Here is a 21429-nt window from a genome sequence, read left to right as displayed (position 1 = left end):
AAATTAACTGGGGTTATAGGAAGAATCTAATTAAGACCACTATATGTATTAAAGTTAATTGACATAAAAATGCCTTACTATTATTGGTGCTGTTGCCATTGAAAGACCCAGAAGAACTGCTATTGTCTTTCTCTTTATCTTGATTTTCAAAGTCCATATTAAGGGACCTGTGGAAAAAATTACATAGACAAGTTTTAATTTTGCTTAAGAAAGAAAGTAGGTCCACAAGTCAGTAATGAGACAATATTTTAATACGCTAAGGCATTATGGAAGACAGGAAAGGCTCCTTTGAACAACTCTGCAAAAACAGTTCTTGTCATCACATTTTGAAAACAATCTACATTCCTTCTGGTATGTCAGTTCAAGAGTTCAGACTGCAGATAAAAGCATTCCATTGTGGCCAAATCTTCCAGCCATATCTCTGTGCACATCCTTAATTATTTCCTTATGATAAATACCTAGAAAGAGAAAAGTTAGGTCAAAGGGCAAGCGCAATTTTGAGACTTTAACATACTACACAACTACCACCAACAAGGTTGTACCAAATTTACTCCTTGATAGCAGTATATGAGAACATTGTTTTCTCTACACCTTGTCAGCTTTCATTTAACAACATGTATTTGAGTTTCTTTTTTTTAATATGCTTTTTAAAAAAAAGATTTTATTTATTTATTTGACCGACAGAGATCACGAGTAGGCAGAGAGGCAGGCAGAGAGGGGGAAGGGAAGCAGGCTCCCTGCCGAGCAGAAGGCCCGATGCGATGCGGGGTTTGATCCCAGGACCCCAGGATCATGACCTGAGCTGAAAGCAGAGGCTTTAACCCCCTGAGCCACCCAGGTGCCCCTGTATTTCTATACATAGAACTGTTTTACAAATTGGAGGAACAATAAATAGTGCATAAAACAGGCTTTCATGGATTCTACATTCAAAGTTGGGGGGGGGGGGACACTGACAATAAACAAGAAAATAAGTTCAATATATATATGGTAACAGCTAATGAGAAAATGCAGGAAATGAAAAGACTAAGTTTGAAATTTTAAATAGGGTGGGTTGGGAAGGCCTCACTGATGTGATTTTTAAGTCAAGACCTGAAGGAAGTAGTCACTGTCCATCTGGGGAACTAACAATGCAATCTCTGTTCTAATATTGCATTCTTTAACTACTGAACAGTTTAGTGTACATGAGTTCACTCATTTTTTGGTTAACTAACTGTTCAAGTCCTTAGCTCATCTTCATCTATGTTAAAGTGTTTATGTCCTAAAGAACTTCCTGCAGGGGTGTCTGGGTGGCTCAGTGAGTCGAGCAGCTGTTTTCAGCTCAGGTTATGATCCCGGGGTCCTGGGACAGAGCCCCACATCGGGCTCCCTGCTTGGTGGGAAGTCTATTTCTCCCTTTGCCCCTCTCACTTGCTCATGCTCTCTCTCACTTGTTCTCTCTCAAATAAATAAAATCTTAAAAGAACTTTCTGCAATGATGGAAGCATTCTTTATCTGCACTGGGGAGACATCAGCCACACGAGCACTTAATATGTGGGAGGGCAAAATTAATTTAAATAATATGGGAGCTGTAACTATAAAATTCTTAGATGAAACGTAGGGATAAATCTTCATGATCTTTGGATTTGTCAGTGGATTTTTTTTTTTTTTAAAGATTTTATTTATTTGACAGACAGAGATCACAAGTAGGCAGAGAGGCAGGCAGAGAAAGAGAGGGGGCAGGCTCCCTGCTGAGCAGAGAGCCTGATGTGGGGCTCGATCCTAGCACCCTGGGATCATGACCTGAGCTGAAGGCAGAGGCTTTAACCCACTGAGCCAACCAGGTGCCCTGTCAGGGAATTCTTATACATGATGCCAAAGACCCAGCCAAAAACTGATAAAATGGACTTAATCATCATAAAAATCTTATGCTTCAAAGGTCACAATCAAAAAGGTCCCAACACAGAGGATAGGATAAGATACCTGCTATCATATGTCTGATAAGGGCCTTGTATTCAGAACATGTAAGAACTCCTGCAATTCAATAATAAAAAAACAACCCATTAAACAATAAGCAAAGGATCTGAATAAATACTTCCCCGAAGAAGATACGCAAATGACTGCCAGTAAGCACACGAAAAGATTTTTCACATCATTAAATGTCAGGGAAATACACAGCCAAACAGAATGAGATAGCACTTCATACCCACCAGGATGGTACAACCAGAAAAATCAGATAATAAACCAAATGTCAGCAAGGACATTGCTAGTCAGAATTTAAATTGGTGCAGACACTCTGGAAAACAGTCTGACATTTTCAATTTCTTTAATAAATATAGGGCTATTCAGGTTATTGATTTCTCCTTGAGTGAGCTTTAGCAGATTGTCTCTCTCAAAGAATTGGTCCATTTCATCTAAGTCATCAAATTTACTGGCATAAAGTTGTTGACAGTGGTCCCTTATTATTGTTTTAATACCGGAGGCTCTAGTAATAACCCCTCTATTACTCCTGATACTGGTTTTATGGCTTCTCTTCTTCCTGATTAGTCAGGCCAGAGATTACCACTTTTATTGGTCTTTAAAAATCAGCTTGTGGTTTCACGGATTTTTCTCTACCCCTAGAGAAAATATTTCACTTATTTTGGCTTTGATCTTTATTCTTACCGTTTGCCTACTGCTAAGTTGGGTTTAATTTACTCTCTTCTTGCCTAGTTTATTAAGGTTAAAGTTTAGATCACTGATACCTTTTTCTTCTATTCTAACCTATGCATTTAGAGGTATAATTCCTCCCTAAGTACTGCTTTTGCAGCGACCCATAAATTTAGTGTGTTTTCACTTTAATTCAATGTATTTTCCTTCTTTTTTTTTTTTTTTTTAAAGATTTTATTTATTTATTTGACAGAGAGAGATCACAAGTAGGCAGAGAGGCAGGCAGAGAGAGAGAGAGAGAGAGGAGGAAGTAGGCTCTCCATGAGCAGAGAGCCCGATGCGGGACTCGATCCCAGGACCCTGAGATCATGACCTGAGCCGAAGGCAGCGGCTTAACCCACTGAGCCACCCAGGCGCCCCTATTTTCCTTCTTTTTTGATGCATGGAAGTGTTATTTTTGTTTCCAAATATTTGGGAATTTTTTAGACCTCTTTCTGTTATTGATCCCTAATTTGATTCAACTGTGAGCTGTTAGGTGTTAGGGCCAATTTAATGTTAAAACCTGTTTAACTATTAGGGCCTGCTTAGCCAGAGCAACTCCATATTGCCTAGGTAGCCATACTGTTGTTTACATCCATGGACTTCATTCCAGGAATAAATGCCCCCCTAGTTCCTGGTATGGTTCCGGGAATCGATTCTGGGAGTAAATGCCTTAACAATAGAAGCCGCGTACCTTGGGTCTGTGGTTATGTCCTATAAAACCAGCCTGTGAGATCGGGAGGGGGTCGCTTTCTTCAGAGACGGCCCTGGCCAGTCAGTCTAATTTCTAATGCTTGGCATAGAATAAGGCTCTGCGTAACTTTCACTTTGTCTCAGTTGCGTTCCTTTGATAATGGACCCCAACATTCTGGGGGCTCGTCCGGGATTAAAGGACGAGAACTGACTCAGCATCAGAATTTCTGGTAAGCCTCTGGAGGTAAGATCTCGAGATTTTATCCTGCAGGATCTGGTCTGTCTGGTTGTGGAGCTCCAGGGTATAGCCCATTGGGGAGAAGCTGGACACAGCATTGCTCCCCAGGGCTGGAGTGGATGTGGGGACGCCCCATCCTGCCACTGGGAGACTGCCAGGGGGTTCGAGTCCCCCTAGGCGGTCAGGGGACTGAGAAAATCCCCACCAGCAGCAGGTTGTATATCTTGCACACCCTTAGACTTGTTATCTGGTTGAGGAAGGGCTGCTGGGCCTGGTCTGCGGATGTCTTTGTCTTGTCTTTTTGTTGTCTGTTGTATTGTTTGTTGTGTTTGAAGAAATGGGGCAAGCAGAAAGTAAGGGGCCTATGACACCCCTAAGTCTTGTTCTCCAGCATTTCAAGGATTTTCAAGGTAAAACTACCCAGTTGGGTGACAAGGTTTACCCAGGAAAACTCTCTATAGAACTGGGAATCCTTTCTCTGCCTTCTGGCAGCACTCCCCCTTCTGTTTCTGCACCAACTTGGGTGTGGCCTGCATAACTGGCCTCTAGACCATCCTCGGTGCTTCCTGCACCATGGCTCCTTCCCTCTTCACTGTCAAGGAGCAAGAAGAGCTGCTCCTGGACCTAACACCCCCCACTCCAGATCTTCCCATCCGTGTCTCAGGTAAACATTAAAAATGGAGTGGGTCCAGATGAAACGTAAATCAGTATTTGAACTAAGTTAAGTTTGTTGGTTTAATTAAGATAGACATGTCTTTAAAGTTATAGCAGTAAATATGAAACTTCAATCAAAGTTCCCTGAAGGTCAAATAAGCTCATGCTCTTTGATAAAATCTGTTAGCAAAGAAATAACTGAACTGATGGTTAATTGTCTGTCTCAAAGTTTTAATGGGTAATTGTTAAGGTAACTTTCAAAGTCTTTGGTAACCTGAAACTTCAAAGTTTTGGTTGGATGACAACTGGAATTAATTTGTTGGACACCTAGGTCTTAACCAAATGGGATAAAATGCTAAAGCATTGAGTACTTGATATAGGTTTGTGCTTTTGACTTCTTACTGCAAAGAAACGAAGAATATTTAAATCTGTTGGTAAACATGTTTTGTGCTTAACTGATTCATAACATTTGCCATCTACAGACTTCTGTTGTAACTGTTCACAATTGGTTAATACTAACCATCACTAGAAACCGAAATGTTTCTAAGAATAGAAAATTCTGCTAACTGTAACTAAGACTGATGGAAGTAAGGGAAATAACCCTATATGTAAAAAAGTAGAGGAGATACATAAGAAAGATAAGGAACGGGAATATATTTTGTTTAAGAAAAGGTAATTTTGTCCTAAATGAGATGGTTGTTTAAAAGGAAATGGCCTGGGACAAAACCTGGATACAAAAGAAAGTTGTAAAAGGTTTGTGAAGGGAAATTAAAAAAAAAAAAAGAAAAATAAATTTAGGTATGGTCAGGATGGACTACCAAAAGAAAAACGCCCTAAGGATTTTTATTAAAAGTTGTAATGTTGTCTGAAAAACCAGAGGAAAGGCAGTTGACTGATAGTAAGTTTAAAAAAAAACTCTACACACAAAAAAGAGGGCCTAAGAGAGTAAATAGTTTTGTCTTAAAGTAAAAATATCTGGTTGCACCAGAAGATGAAAGGAGATAATAAAAACTAAACTTGAGGATATATAGTAAGTCGTAGAAGGCTTGGGGAAAGTAAGTGACTTTTATTTGCCTTGGTTTATAGGTTTGAAAGGAAACAATGAAATATGTTAAAAATCTGACCATCTTAGATCAGTTTTGATGATTTATTCACAAGAAAGGAAAAAAGACTACTAAATTTTTTCCTATAAAATGTTTCTGTTCAAATGAGACATAGTATTTAAAGAAGGAAGACTAAAGCCCTGTGTCATGGCAAATCTATATTGGTGATCAATTCAAGTAAATGTTAAAATTAGAGGGCAGTAAATCTTGCCTTTGCCAGTCAGTCAGCCCCAGATATAAGGAAGAAACTTCAGAAAATTAAAGGATTTGAAGGGAAGAATCTGAGTTAGTGGCAATAGCAGAAAAGGTGTTTAACAACAGGGATACACAAGAAGATGAAAAACAGGCTAAAAAAAATAGTTAAAGTTTTGACATTACATGAGGCGGGAAGGAGACAGGAAATAAAAGTCAGTGGAAAAGAAAAAGGCAGGTAGGAGATGGTCAATGGAAAAAAAAAGCCTAAACACAGAGAAAGCAGGTGGGAAGGCTTAGATTCAGATCAGTGTGCTTACTGCAAGGAAAAAAGGACACTGGGCCGGCGAGTGCCCTAAGAAGAAAGTGCAATACTGGCCACCAAAGACTGAAGGGGCCGTGGTTCAGAGCCCCTCCCTGAACCTCTGGTTAAAATTGAGGTGGAGGGGAAATCAATTGATTTTTTGGTGGACAAAGGAGCCCAATTTTCATCATTACTAAAGCCTATGGGAAAACTATCTAGAGAGGAGTCTGGGTACAAGGGGCAAATGGCACAGAAAGACAGAAATGGACAACAGAAAGGACTTTAAATTTGGCCTCGGGAGTAGTCAAACATCAATTCTTGGTCCTCCCTAATGCCCCGTATAACCTGATGGGAAGCCATCTCCTCCACAAACTACGGGCTGGCATTCAGTTTTTGGAAGGAGACATGACTGTGACTTTGGGACAACCCACTGTGCAGATGCTTGTGGCAGCAGCAGATGAACATCTCCTTTACAAGCTAGTCTCAAAACCAGAGGAGATAAGGGAGGGAAGCCTTCTCCAAACCTACAGGTTGAATTTCCCAAAGTCTGAGCAGAAGGGAGGCCTCCTGGCCTGGCCAAGGGACGGCCTCCAGTAGTGGTACAGTTAAAAGCAACAGCTACAGCCGTTCGAGTCCGGCAGTACTCCCTCCCCTGGGAAGCAAAGGAAGGGATCAGAAAACACATTAACCACCTCCGAGGAGACGGGATCCTAGTTCCTTGCAAGTCTCCATGGAACACACCTTTACTGAACGTCAAAAAGTCTGAAACTGGGGAGTACCGACCCGTTCAGGACTTGCGGGAAGCTAACAAACGGGTTGAAGAGACCCACATGACGGTGCCCAACCCCTATACCCTACTCTCCCTCCTAGGCCCCAAAAGAACTGTGTATAAGGTCTTAGATCTCAAGGATGCATTTTTCTGTATACCTTTAGCAAGGGAGTCTCAACCCCTCTTTGCTTCTGAGTAGTCTGACCCACAGGAAGGGTTCCAGGGCCAGCACACCTGGACAAGACTTCCCCAAGGATTCAAAAATTCACCCACCATCTTTGACGAGACCCTACACGAGGATTTGTGTGAGTACAGAATCACCAACCTGGGAGTCACTCTGTTACAGTATGTTGATGACTTGCTAATAGCCACTGGGGACTATGAGTCATGCTTGAGGGGGGACGAAAACTCTTACAGACTGCAGAAAAAAAAGGTATCTGGTGTCAGCAAAGAAAGCACAGCTTTGTCAGAGCCACGCCACTTATTTAGGCTTTGATCTCCACGAGGGAGTGTGCTCACTGTCTGAGTTCAGGAAACAGGCGATCACCCGATACTGCCGCCCCACCACGCCCCAACAAATGAGGGAGTTTCTTGGGACGGTGGGCTACTGCAGACTGTGGATACCGCGGTTAGCGGAAATTGCCCAACCCCCCTACGAACTGATTAAGGGAGGACTCACTACGGTAGAGTGGACAGCTGAGGCAAAAGGAGCATTTCGAAAATTACAAACAGCCTTACTGAGTGCCCCAGTGCTGACCATCCCAGATGTTACCAAGCCCTTCCACTTTTCATGGAGAAGGCAGGGGTGGCCAAAGGGGTTTTGACTTAGACTCTGGGGCCTTAGCAAAAGCCAGTAGCCTATCTTAGCAAAAAAAACCTAGATCCAGTAGCGGCCAGGTTTCCCCCTTGCCTCTGCATAATTGCTGTCACGGCCCTCCTGGTCAAGGATTCAAGTAAATTAACTTTGGATCAAAATTTCATCTTGACCACTCCTCACATTATCGAAGGCCTCCTCTGGACCCCACCAGACCAATGGATGACAAACGCCCGAGCGACAGGTATCAAGCCCTCCTCTTCAACGAACCGAAAGTGATTTTCAGGCCCCCTGCGGTGCTAAATCCAGCCACGTTGCTGCCAGAAAAGCTAGCTGATAACCCACAGGACTGTGGGGAGGTCCTAACCCAGATCATAGAAATAAGGCCTGACCTCAGAGACACTCCCCTCCCGGATGCAGAGATGACTCTGTCTGTTCACAGATGGGAGTAGCCTCATGGCCGATGGAAAGAGGTATGCGGGGCCTGCGGTGGTTTCTCCTGAACAGAACTCTGAAAGGTGGCCCTGCCACAGGGAACCTCGGCACAAAAAGCGGAGCTGATTGCACTCACCAAGGCACTGCAGATGGCCAAGGGTAAGCCCGCCAACATCTATACGGACAGCAGGTATGCCTTTGCTACTCTCCATATACATGGGACTATTTATAAAGAAAGGGGCCTATTAACAGCAGAAGGAAAATAAATTAAAAACAGAAAAGAAATCCTGGCTCTCCTCCAAGCTATTTGGGACCCAAAAGAGGTGGCCGTTATGCATTTCCTGGGGCACCAAAAGGGGACTAATCTGATTTCAAAAGGAAACCAATAAGCAGATCAAACAGCAAAGCAAGCAGCCAGGGAAACTGGGTCAAGAACTGGTTATACTCCAGGCTCCAGCCCTACCAGAAAAAAACAGATTATTCAGTGGCAGGTTTAAAATATTTACAAAAATTGACTAAATTAGACTATGAAGGGGATCGGGCTAAGACTAGGGCAGGAAAGTTAATTCTTCCTTGAAGACTAGGAAAAAAAAATTAGTAAGCCAAATACATCAGGGCACTCATTTAGGGACACGCAAGCTTAAGGAGCTCATGGGTCAACAGTTCCAGGTTTCTAAATTAGGGTGTATGGCTCAGGATGTGGTTGATAGATGCGTTCGATGTCAGGCAGTAAATGCGGGAGAAACCAGGATGGGAAGAGGAAAAAGAGTAAGAGGAAGGGAACCAGGAATTTATTGGGAAGTAGATTTTACAGAGATGAAACAGGGAAAGTATGGACACAAGTATATGTTAGTTTTTGTGGATACCCTTTCAGGCTGGGTAGAGGCTTTTTCCACCAAACATGAAACGGCAGGAATGGTAGCCAAAAAAACTATTAGAAAAAATAATTCCTAGGTTTGGGTTGCCTCTCGCGATCGGGTCAGACAATGGCCCTCCATTTGTGAGTTCAGTCTCAAAGGCACTGGCCAATGCCATGGGCACTAATTGGAAACTACACTGTGCCTACCGGCCCCAGAGCTCTGGACAAGTAGAGAGAATGAACCGGACTCTGAAAGAGACCTTAACAAAGTTAATTCTGAACACTGGCGGAGGATGGGTGGATCTTCTTCCCTTTGCCCTTCTTAGGGCATGATGTATACCCTACTTAAACAAGGTTACCCCATTTAAAATAACGTTTGGGCGACCCCCTCCACTCTGCCCATGGCTACAAAAGGTTGCCCTAGCAGAAATGACCAATCAGTCTATACTCGAGTCACTGCAGGCATTACAGTTTGTCTTAAAAAGAGCCCACGCAGGGCATCGAGCTGCCTACACTGAGACGGAGACGGAGGTAGAACCACATCCTTACCAACCCGGAGACTTGGTTTGGATATGCCATCACCGAGTGGAAAACTTGGAGCCCCGCTGGAAGGGACCATTCATGGTCATCCAGACCACCCCCACAGCAGTAAAAGTAGAAGGCATCAGGGCTTGGATTCATGCGTGTCACGTCAAATGAGCCGAAAACAAGGACACCCCCCAGAAATGGGAGCCACTGCCGGTGGACCCCACTAACCGTGGACTAAAATTAAGACTCAAAAGGGTTTCATAAGTTGGTCACCTTTTCTTTTTTTTTTAAAGATTTTATTTATTTATTTGACAGAGAGAGATCACAAGCAGGCAGAGGCAGGCAGAGAGAGAGAGAGGAGGAAGCAGGCTCCCTGCTGAGCAGAGAGCCGGATGTGGAACTCATCCCAGGACCCTCAGATCATGACCTGAGCCAAAGGCAGCGGCTTAACCCACTGAGCCACCCAGGCGCCTGGATTAAGAGCATTTAAATGATTCTCTTTTTATCTCTTTTGTTGTCTTACTATCTGTAACTTGTTATTTTAGTGGTCACTGAGTATTTATATTAAAACATCTTTAACCCATACAGTGTACCTTCAAGTTATATTATGGTACTTCATGTGTAGTATAAAAACCTGACAAGTTTACATTTGTTACCCTGAACCTTTGTACTATTTCCATGCATTTTACTTTTACATGTTATGCTATAAACTGTACAATATACTGTTAGTTTTGTTTACATAATTATTTTTTTTTACATAAATATATTCTAAAAAACTTTAAATATTAAGAAAATAGTCCTTTTATATTTATCAACATTGTTACCATTTCTGGTGATCTTTATTCCTTTATGTAGATCCAGATCTCTAGCAGTACCATTTTTAATCTGCATGAAGTAATTCCCTTCACATTTCTTATAGGGCAAAGTGGTTTTGTGTTATCTGCAAACATCTGTATTTTGCCTTCATTTTTGAAAGATTTTTTTGCCAACAGAATTTGCCAACACAGAATTTTATGTTGATGGCTTTTCCTTTCTGTGCTTTAAGGCTGTTGTTCCACTGTCTTCTCACTTACATTATTTTCACTGAGAAATCTGGTGTTTATTCTGATCTTTGTTCCTCTCTATGTAACATGTTCTTCTGCCCACCCCCACTCACCCCTGGCTCCTTTGTAGATTTTTTCTATTATGACTGCTTTTGAGTGACTTGATTATGCTATGCCCTGGAGTAGTTTTCTTCATGTTTTTGTGTACTATGAGTTTAAGTTTCTTAGATCTGTGGGTGATAGTTTTCTTCAAGTTTGGAAAAATTTTGGCCATTAATTCTTCAAGGATTTTTCTCTCCTTCCCTTTCTTCTCTCTTGCAGATTCTGATTGCCCATATATTAGCCCCCCCTGGGGGTTGTTCTGTGATGGCCATAGGTCAAAGGCACCCTTTCCATTAAGAACATTTTTTTCCCTCTTTTCTGTATTTTGTTTTGGATATTTTCTGTCACTGTGCCTTCAAGTTCCTAATCCTTTCTTCTGTAATGTCTAATTGCCATTAATCCCTCCCAGTGTATTTTGTTCAGGTTTTAAAACTTACTTACATATTTAAAACTGTGTGCAGTCCAATAATTAAAATCATTTGAACAACCCCCCCCCCCCACCCCACGATTAAACAGCATTTTGCAGCCTACGAGACCCCTTAGGACAGCTTGATTTTCCTTTAGATTTCACTGTTGTCCCACCCAGCTTCTCTCAGTAGCATCCAAGTTTTCCTTTCCTGCCAGCCAGACAGGCAGATGAGAGAAGTATGTGACCTTTGTTGTCCATAGTCTTCGATTCTTTGATGTGAAAAGGGGCAGCAGTCATTAACTTGACCCAAACTCTTTGTATCTTATAAACAGCTAGAAGCAGTAAAATACACAATGCTCCTGGAGTATAGTGAATATTGGCAGTACATGCCCTATTAGAATTTTCCTGCTTGCTCCTTCTGTTGTTTGAGGGTAGGTAATTTTTCTCTTCCATTTTTATCTTCTTCAATTTTGACTTACTGAATTTCCCAATCTCAACCATATCAGGTTTGTGAGACATGGTTACAGAGGAAGCAGAGTGAGGTGCATGAGCAAGCAGTGTCTGGTCTGAGCAGTGGCTGCCACTGAGTTCCCATTCCGCATATATATTTTTTTAAATCTCAGATGTTGCTGTTTTTCACTTCCAGAGGCTTGACTTTGGGTATTATTTTATTTATCCATGTATCTCTCTAACTTTTTGTACAGATTGAATGTAATTTTTGTACAGTTTAATGTACTTCTTTAGTAATTCCAACATATGTGTCAGTTCTGGGTTGGTTTTGACTGAAGATTCATCACTGGTCATGTTTTCCTCCTTCTTTGCTGCCTGGTCATCTCTGCTTGTATGCCAGACATTATGAGTTTTACTTTGTCTGAATATTTTTATATTCCTGCTGACTATCTGATATTTTTATATTCCCACAAATCTTCTTGAGCTTTGTTTCTGGAATGCTGTTAGTTACTCAGACGTAGTGTGTATTCAGGTATTGCTGTTGTAATTTATTAGGCAGTGCTCAATTTAGGGTAATTACTCTCTACCAACTGAGGTACTCTATCCAATGCCACATGAATCATAAGGTTTTCCAACCAGCTGAGGGAGTAGGCACTCTTCTTCTACTCTTTCCACATTATTCTTTCCTTAGCTTCAGGTAACGTCCTCACAAGCATGCAGTGATCAATACTCCCATGACTTCTCAAACGGTGCACCTGCAGATCTCTGGGGATTTCTGGCTTTAAACACTTTTGTCTTTCATACTCTGTCCTATTAACTCTGGCTGCCTTATGTTTCCTCGACTCTCAGCTGTCTTTTTGAGGAAAGGGATGTCTCTCCCTACACCATTACCTAGGAATTGTCTTTAATGTTTTCCCTTTTTCTTAAATTTATTTTATATCTATTTATTTATTTACTTATTTATTTCTTTGATAGAGAGAGAGAGAGACAGCAAGAGAGGGAACACGAGCAGGGGGAGTAGGAAAGGAGAAGCAAGCTCCACTGAGTAGGGAGCCCGACATGGGGCTTGATCCCAGGACCCTGGGACCATGACCTGAGTTGAAGGCAGACGCTTAACGAATGAGCCACCCAGGCGCCCCTTAAATTTATTTTTGACTTGTAAAAACTGTACTATTTATGGTATACAACATGATGTTTGGATACATGTATACACTGTGAAATGATTACCACAATAAAACTAATTAACATATCCACTGCTTCCCACAATTATCTCTTTTTCTCATGGTCAGACACCAGAAATCTATTCTCTAAGCAAGTTTTAAGTACAGAAGTACATTAACTATAGTCACCACAATGTACATTAGGTCTCCAGAACTTATTCATCTTGTACCTGAAGGTTTGTACCCTTTGAACAATCTGTTCCCTTACCCCTAACCCTCCGGTGTCTGCAGATCATATGATCATTGTCTTTCTCTGACTGACTTATTTTGCTTAGCATAATACCCTCTGGTTCCATCCATGTGGTTGCAAACGGCAACACACTTTAAAACATGGATAGTAACACTGCTCTTCTGAATACGGTCAGGACTCTGATGCATTGGCCTTCCTGGGAGTTTATAATTACAAAAAAAAAAAAAAAAAAAGCAGCCCTGTATTTTAGAACATTCATATCTAGTATTCATATCTAGTATTAGGGATTTCTATTCCTCCAGCAATGAGAAGAAGACACTTTAACAGCAATTAAGAAGTATACAAGCTGTTCGCACCTCAGTCAGCCCTAGTTACTGCTACAGCCACTGGCTCCAGGGACAAACTCTACCCAGTCAACTTTGATTAGTTCCACAACTAACTAGACACAATGTTTTGCAAATATTTCTCCTGCTAAGCCATTGGTCCTAGTTTTCAGTTTCTGGGTTTTTAAACTTTAATCCATGTTTCTTGTGGAAAAGCTAAGAAAGTTAAACTCTAAAATGGGTGATATAATTCATGAGGACCTATCTGGAGCCATGGGAATATGAAGACCACTTCTTCCCTGTGGGGATGCTTTGGTGAAGACCTGTATTAATTTAAATTGCATTTTTCAAGTTCACTTACGAGTGGAAATCACAACAACATTTGTTATGCCTATTCTGCTTAGAATCTTGAAGACAGCATGATACATGTACAGAAATTGTTAACCCGCATCTCAACCACTGGGGCTGGCTATTACAAATTGTTAGTTTTTCCTATGCTTTCTCCTGGCCATTATAATGATGTCTGGACTGGAAAGTTCCAGTCATCTTTCTGGTTTGACCCTCGGCACAGCTAGTACAAAGCTTCTGTCTTAACGTTGGGTAAATGAGACTGGCTGCTGAGTACTGTCAGATAGGCTTAGTGGTGATAACTAACTACAGTTCAATTTGTTATTAACTAAGGACTATTTAAGACTACCTGGCTGTTTTAAGGCAAGAATTCCCCTTCTTTCCAATTACTAGTAGGTTGGGATTAACTTAAAACCAGTTTTAGCTGTAACATTTTCTTAGACCCTAGTCTGGTAAGAACCATTGCAGAAAACCTGAAACCTGAAAGTTTTAGATAGGCTAATGAGGTACAAGGTAGGGGTGTGGGGTAAGCAAGCATGTATATGGTTTGAAGCTTACTTTGGGTTTCTTACTGCCACAACTAAGCTTAGCTAAAATCAAGCACTGCTTGATAAACAGACCATGGGTCACTACTCTACAAAACAGAAATCTGGTTAAATGAGGTTGTGGGGCCCCATGTATTTGCTCAAACAGGAAGATTCATGTATTGTAGCTTTACAAAACAAGATCAATGGACAACCTAGGTTTAGCAGATTCCAGGCCACTGTTACTGGGGTCCAGCAACAGTTACCCACACTGAGCAAGTGACAGCCAACTTCAGCTGTTTAAATAAAGTCTTGGCTGCTTCCTGAGTGGAATGATGAGCCTTTATCCCGCCTTACTTGGTGATCTTTATTAACTCTACAGACATGAAATTGCTTGTATGGACCTAGAAGCATTTGTTCCATCTTCATAAAAGACTATCTTTAACTCCACCCCCTCATTCTCTGCCATCACAACCTCACTGTTATTACTACACAATAACACACATTAATTCATCAGTGTTATCAGTAGACATTCCAGCCAAATTGTATCTTGGCTATTTGCTTAACAGCAAATCTGGGTTACTGAAATCAATGTTCAAACACTCACAGAAAGACCTGAGCTGTGGCTATTTCATCACAACCACCTACCACTGCAGAAAAAGCCATCTAAATTATAGCATATCATTTGCTATTTTTAGTTGCCTTGTCATCAACTATGACTGAATAGAAAATAGTTATGGGTCAAGCTGTAGGAGGCATACAAATTTCTAATTATTGACGATAGCAAAGAACCTATATGAAGAATCTACTACTAAGAATGCAGGTAAATCTTTTTTAAAAATGAGGATCAATTCAGTATTATTTCACAAATTAATATTTGGAATAGTTGAAGACTATTCCAAAAGACAAGGATGTCTTTTTACATCAATACACATTAGTTTTTTTCTCATTAAAACAACAACAACAACAACAACAACAACAACCCATAAGAAACAAACTACACAGTATTTCTCCTTGAGTTAACTTAACCTGATACCATTTTTGGATGAACTACATATATCCTACCTTATTACACAAGCACCCTTTTATAATAAGATGATATGGTTTTATACTGAACTGGGAAGGGTTCAACTGATAACTGAGCCTGCCGGCTAATTAGTGTCAGAAAGAACCAAATGATCAATGTTCTTCAAATTTAAATTTGTGAATAAGTGAAAATCTTAAGTGTGCCTTTTTGGGGTCACTTTGACGTACATGTCACAAGTAATATATCACAGACACTAACTACACGAGGAAGTGGTTTAATGTTCTCTGAGTGCTTTAATAAGATTTTATTTTGGCTGAGCTGGAAATCTGGTCGTATTTGCTCTAAATTTTTTAGACTAAAACTAATTCAGATGCAAGTAACAGAACTTTAGGAAATCAACTACTCATGTCTTTATGTACTGGACTGGATTATAAAGGATTTTCTAAAGAAAGTCCTAGGCCCGTGGGAATTTCCACTGCTTGCCTAGAATAAGAGGAAATATGGGCTTATCATTAGGCCTTTTTAGGTTCCTTAGTTCTGATGAAAATACAAATGTGCTCTGAGCACTGTTAAGACAAAGAGGTCTGTATTCGCCTGGCAACAGAGAGTACATGTCTGGACTGCTGCCAACATTTATCAAGAGATCAATATTCAGGAATAATCATTTGAAGAACGAACAACCCATTCATTTCCCTAGATATTCTAAAATATAATGTTAGACCAGAGTAAGCTAGCAATCTGAACCACAACTTTCTGCTGCTGGCTGTGTGCCTCTAATTTTAGCAAAATTACTTTTGCTGAAATGTACTTTCATGAAACGACCTTCTAGCTGATTTTGAAGGGCACTGTAATTCATTCAACAAACATCTGAATGCTTATTTTGAACTGCTATGAAATTCAAAGTTTCTCCTCTTTCTGAGGATCTTCAGGATAAATGTCTGTCTGATCTTAAGACCAACAACAGTTGTAATTCACCTGAACAACTAGGTTCTTTTTATTCAACAGCAGTGTAAAGGTTTTCTTTTCTTCTTAAAGTTGGCTGCTAGAAGGCTTACTGTGCTATTTGTGGACCACCAGTAATAAAGGTGTTGGCCAGTATGGTTTGCATTTTTAGAATTATTTTTGGCTCTCTGTCTCCACCCATGCTTTTTCTTTTCTTTGGCCCCTTTTTAATTTACCTTATCTCATCAAAAGTTGGAAAACTCTAGCAAATGGCCTGAAAGCCTTTTGAACAGGGCAGAGCAAAAATAAACAATTGCAGGAAGCAAAATGGAGCTGAGAACGTATTTGCTGAGTTATACTTGTTCATTTCATTTGAATTTTGAAAACAGAGTACACTGTGAGTACTGGAGAAGACAGGCAAATTGGGATTTTTTATCTTAATATTTTAATAATACCATGTTTTTTAATCATTCTACTATCAGAAGCAGGTGCAATGAAGAGAGGAATTCAGTTGGTCAGAGAAAACTACATGGCTGAGTTGGACTTAAGCTTGATGTGTGTTTCTAGAAAACTCAAGTGTTTTTTTTAAATAAATGGAACATTTTAAAAAGAGCTGATGAAACTTAAGTATATCAAGGAACTTGTCCATAGACATTACAATGTACATAATCATTCCCTAATAAATTCAGATTTCTGTATATGATTTTCAAAAAGATTTTATTTATTTATTTGCCAGAGAGAAAGACAGTGAGAGAGGGAATATAAGAAGGGGGAATGGGAGAGGGAAAAGTAGGTTTCCTGCCAAGCAGGGAGCCTGATGTGCGGCTCAATCCCAGGATCTTGGGATCATGACCAGAGCTGAAGGCAGATGCTTAACAAACTGAGCCACCCAGGTGCCCCAGTATATGATGTTTTCTGAAGGTCGGAGAGATTATGAGGTGGCAATAAGAGCAGTTCAAAAGGTAACACATCAAATGCCACAGCACTGTGTGATCAACACCTGTCATGACACTGTGGACCACAATGGAATTTGTTTCTATTAACCCGGTCTGACTCTACAGTGATACACATTTAGTGTGAAGGCCAACACAATCATAGAAAGTGCTTTTCTTTTTTTTCTTTTCTTTTTTTAAAGATTTTTATTTATTTGAGAGACAGAGATCACAAGAAGGCAGAGAGGCAGGTAGAGAGAGGGGGGGAAGCAGGCTCTCTGCTAAGCAGAGAGCCCGATGTGGGGCTCGATTCCAGAACCATGGAATCATGACCTGAGCCGAAGGCAGAGGCTTTAACCCACTGCGCCACACAGGCGCCCCCAGAAAGTGTTTTTCTTAATACTCTTTGCAGTCTCACTAACTTGACAACATTGTCTTCCTAGAGTAGGTCTGGGTATAAGAAAATAAATTGCCTTTGCCATTAAAGAAAGCACAGGTAAGTGCTTGTCCTAGGAAAAGGGTAGTAATTACCCTACAGTTACAGAAGTTCTGTTCTTCCTTCATACAGTAACTTTATATAGGGATTATAGATAAATATATATTAAATAATTATCTTCCTAGAGAGATAGGATATAAAATATGTCTTCCTTTGGATTTTCTTTTAGATCTATTTCAAACCTGTTATTTCTGTGGCTGTGATTCCTGATGAAACAGAACTTAAATATCTTGCCACTAATGAGCTGTGGTTGGAAGTTTATTCTGTTTCTCTCTCTCACTGTTAGTGCTCTTCTGTAGTTTGTCATAGTTTGTCAAACTCTTCAGGGACATATTGATTAAATGAGTAATTATGATATATTTTTTCCTGAGCAAGTGGAAAGACTAAGGAGATACAGGTGTCAGTTTAAGTAATACAGGAAATCTAGCAAAGCTCAGCCAAGGGATGGCAAACATAAGGGTTCCTAAACTGAGGATTGGCTTTGGCTTTTAGAATCTAGTTTTACACAGAATAGTTTTTCCTTCTGTACTTAAAAACATGAAAGCCTGGTAAGAAATAACCCATACAATTCACAAATCTTTTATCCTATATTTTATGATATTCCCCATGTCTTCACAGCTCTGAGTAAAAATGTGATCATTTGAATGAGTAAATAATATAGTCTTATGGTCTCAGAGGAGATATGAACATATCTGGTTGGGTAGTGGGGGAAGGGGAATAATACAAACTGTTCTATTCAAATTCAGGAATGTTTTTGTGCATGTCCTAAATGGAGGATAGCATGAAAAGTGAATCATGAAACTAATGGAGAAAATTTCAGTAGCAGGTGGTGGTAAACCAAGAATAAAGACTGGGGGGCACCGGGGTGGCTCAGTTGGTCAATCGTCTGCCTTTGGCTCAGGTCATGACCCCACAGAGCCTTGCATTGGGCTCCCTGCTCTGTGGGATTCTGCTTCTCCCTCTCCCTCTCCCCCTCTCCACTGCTTCTGTTTGTGTACTCTCCCTCTCTTTAGCATGCTCTCTCTCAAATAAATAAAATCTTTAAAAAAAAAAAAAAAAAAGACTGGAGGGGAATTTTTTTTCTTTTTAGCAAAAGAGAAAAACTTTGAGAACTTCAGGAGAGTTTCAAATAGATCTGTAAAGGATAAACAACATATCAACAAATGGGCCCTGAAAATGCTACCAGCAATTAAGAACTAACAACTTAGAAAGTCAGGAAAGAGTCTGCACAAAGTGTGTCACACAGGCCACTTGAACAGGCTCGGGTGTTAGGTTCCCATTCAAAGCCTAGTGAAGCAATCTTTCCCTGGTGATTTTTATGCACAATAAGGCCTGAAGACCACAGCTGAAGGAAAAAAAAATCACAAAAAAGAGGTTTATAAGAAAGCTTCTCATTCCTTCTGAGTTTACTACCAGATCAATTTATTTGGTTCAGATTTGAAATTGTTACTATTCTCAATAGTTGGCAGTAGTAAAGTACTTAAATCCCAGCTTCGTCACTTATTACACTTGACCACTTAAACATTTCTGGGCCCAGTGTCCTCACCTGTAAAATGGGAATAACAATATGTATTTTATTGAATTAATATAAGGATTAAATGAGACTTTATGTAAAGCACTTAGCACCATACCTGTCACATAAATGCTGAGCAAACTATTAGCTGTTTTCTTCATCTTTGTCACATTTTAAAATTCAGTTAATATCACAGTAAAAAGATTATGAGAGCCAACAAAAATCATACATCTCCACCCAACCCCCTCACAGTAAGTAACAAAAGTCAACTCACAACAATTATAAAGCATCTCAACTGCAGAAAACCCAAACAGTAGGAATCAGACAGCATGTAGACTGGGAAGCAGGGTACACACAGGCTTTGCCTCAATGAACTCTCTGTAAATATTTTCATCAAGGAATCTATGTACAAAGAAGTCACAGGCCAGTTCTTCATCCAGCTATCCGACGTTTATGTGAAAGCAAGAATTAAGGAAATTACTTTGCTACTAGTTTTACCTCAATGATGACTTCAATTTTCACTTCTGTTATCACAAAGAGGTATTTTTGAGAAAAGAAATACATAAAACCCTACATGATCCTAGTCAATGAGTAAAAAGAATCTATCAGGTTGAACTACATAAAACTGCCAATATTTGACAAGTTTTGACCTACCAAAACAGTAATTGCAGTATCCCTTGTTTACTTTCTTTCAGAAAGAAAAAGATGTGAAAGCACTACTAAATTTGGTAAAGTACTACTAAAACATACTTCCAACTTCCTCTGGAAACCGTAAAGAGAGATACCGTTATTAAGTCAGAATAAATGACACTACTATTATTATAAATCATAGTAATACTCATTAATTAATCAAATTAACAACCATCCAGATAGGGGTCTACAAAGGTTAAATTTCTTGTCCTAAATTAAAGAGAAGGAAGAGAACAGAACCGACATCAGTCTCTTGATAAATCGTATCTGCTTTGTAATATTTGTGTTTCCACGAAAAGTCTGCTTTTTTTTATAGAGCTTTCCATCTCAGAAATGGCATCATCACTGGATCCAGTTGCTTCGGCCATAAACCTTGGAGTCTTCCTTGACTCCTCTCTCACACATACTATCCATTCTATCAGCCGTCTTGTCCCAAATCCACTGACATTTCACTCTACTACTATTAACCCAGTTAAAGCCATCATGATTTCTTGCCTGTACGAGGGCAACACACTCCCAGTTTCCCTTATTTCACGTTTCCCTCTTATCCAAAAAGCTATTTCTCATACAGAACCCACAACAATCTTTCTAAAACACAAACCAGATTATGTCACTTCCTGCTCTCAACTCTCTGTTGTAGGCCGATTTTTCCAACTGCACATGGAACATTTTCTAGGACAGATCATATGTTAGGCCATAAAATGAGCCTCAATAAATTTAAAAAGACTGAAATCATAATGTCTCTGGCCACAGTGGAATTGAATTAGGCTCTTAAAATTCCTTTCAGAGAGAATTTTGAAATATTTCCAAATAGTAGGAAAGTAAGCAACACACTTATAAATCACCCGAGAAGAAAAAATCACCAGGGAAGTTAGAAAGTATCTTGAATGGAATGAAACAAAATACAACATAAAAAAATGTCTGGGATGCAGTTAAAGCAATGTTTAGAGAGAAATCTGCAGCTCTAATTGCCTATGTTAAAAAAGAAGAAAGGTTTCAAATCAGTAACTTCAGCTTCTTTAAGGAACTAGGAAAAGCAGCACAAACTAAAGCCACAGCAAGCTGATGGAAGGAATAATAAAAATTAAAGTGGAGATCAATTAAGTCAAAAAATAGAAAAAAAAAAAAAAAGAAGAAAAAATAATGAAACCAAAACCTGTTTCTTTGATAAGATCAACAAAATTGATAAGCCTTTAGCTAGAGTGATCAAGGAAAAAAAAAGACTAAAGATACAAATGACTACGATAAAAAATTAAAAGAACATCACTCACTACTGATCAATAAAAATTAAATGAATTATACATGAACAATATGAACAAATTGATGTCAACAAATGAAATCATTTAGAAAAGATGCACAAATCCTAGAAAGACACAAATTACCAAAACCAACTCAAAAAGAAACAGAAAATCTAAGTAGACTTAGAAGAAGAAATAAAATTGGTAATTAAAAATCTTTCCACATTCAACCATAAGAGAACTGGAGTGGTCATACTAACATCAGATAATATAGGACTTTCATGACAAAAATTATTTCTAAAAAGTGACATTTTATCTCAATCTATTAGGAAAATATAAAAATCATAAACAAACAGAAAGTGAAAAGACAAAGCCATCGGTAGGAAAAACTCTCTGCAAGCATTTATCTGATAAAGGACTTGGACCCATAATATATAAAAAGAATTCTCAGAACAATAATAAGAAGGTGATACAATTTTAAAATGGATAAAAGATATGAATAGACACTTCACTAAAGAAGACACACATATGGTAAATAAGCACATGAAAAGATGGTCAACACATCATTAGTCCCTAAGGAAATGCAAATCAAAACCACAGTGAGATACCACCTCCTATTCACCAAAACAGAATACAGTATCTATAATCAAAAGACAGATAATAACAGAAATCAGAATCCTCATACATTGCCAGTAGGAATGTAAAATGATGCAGCTGCTTTGAAAAACA

General features: G+C 39.6%; 1 protein-coding gene across 3 annotated transcripts in view; it reads right to left on the bottom strand.

Moving 5' to 3' along the window:
- The window catches only part of SPPL3 (signal peptide peptidase like 3), a 146279-nt gene that overhangs the window by 24645 nt on the left and 100205 nt on the right, over positions 1-21429 (bottom strand). For all 3 annotated transcript variants that reach the window (XM_059140496.1, XM_059140495.1, XM_059140497.1), the window contains exon 3: positions 79-167. In XM_059140496.1, the coding sequence (XP_058996479.1) occupies positions 79-167 (89 nt within the window). The remainder of the gene's footprint in view (positions 1-78; positions 168-21429) is intronic.

This window comes from Mustela lutreola, chromosome 11, assembly GCF_030435805.1.
Source record: "Mustela lutreola isolate mMusLut2 chromosome 11, mMusLut2.pri, whole genome shotgun sequence".
NCBI classification, from domain to species: Eukaryota; Metazoa; Chordata; class Mammalia; order Carnivora; family Mustelidae; genus Mustela; species Mustela lutreola.
The sequence above is the reverse complement of the archived record's forward strand: the minus strand, read 5'-3'. Positions and strand labels throughout refer to the sequence as shown.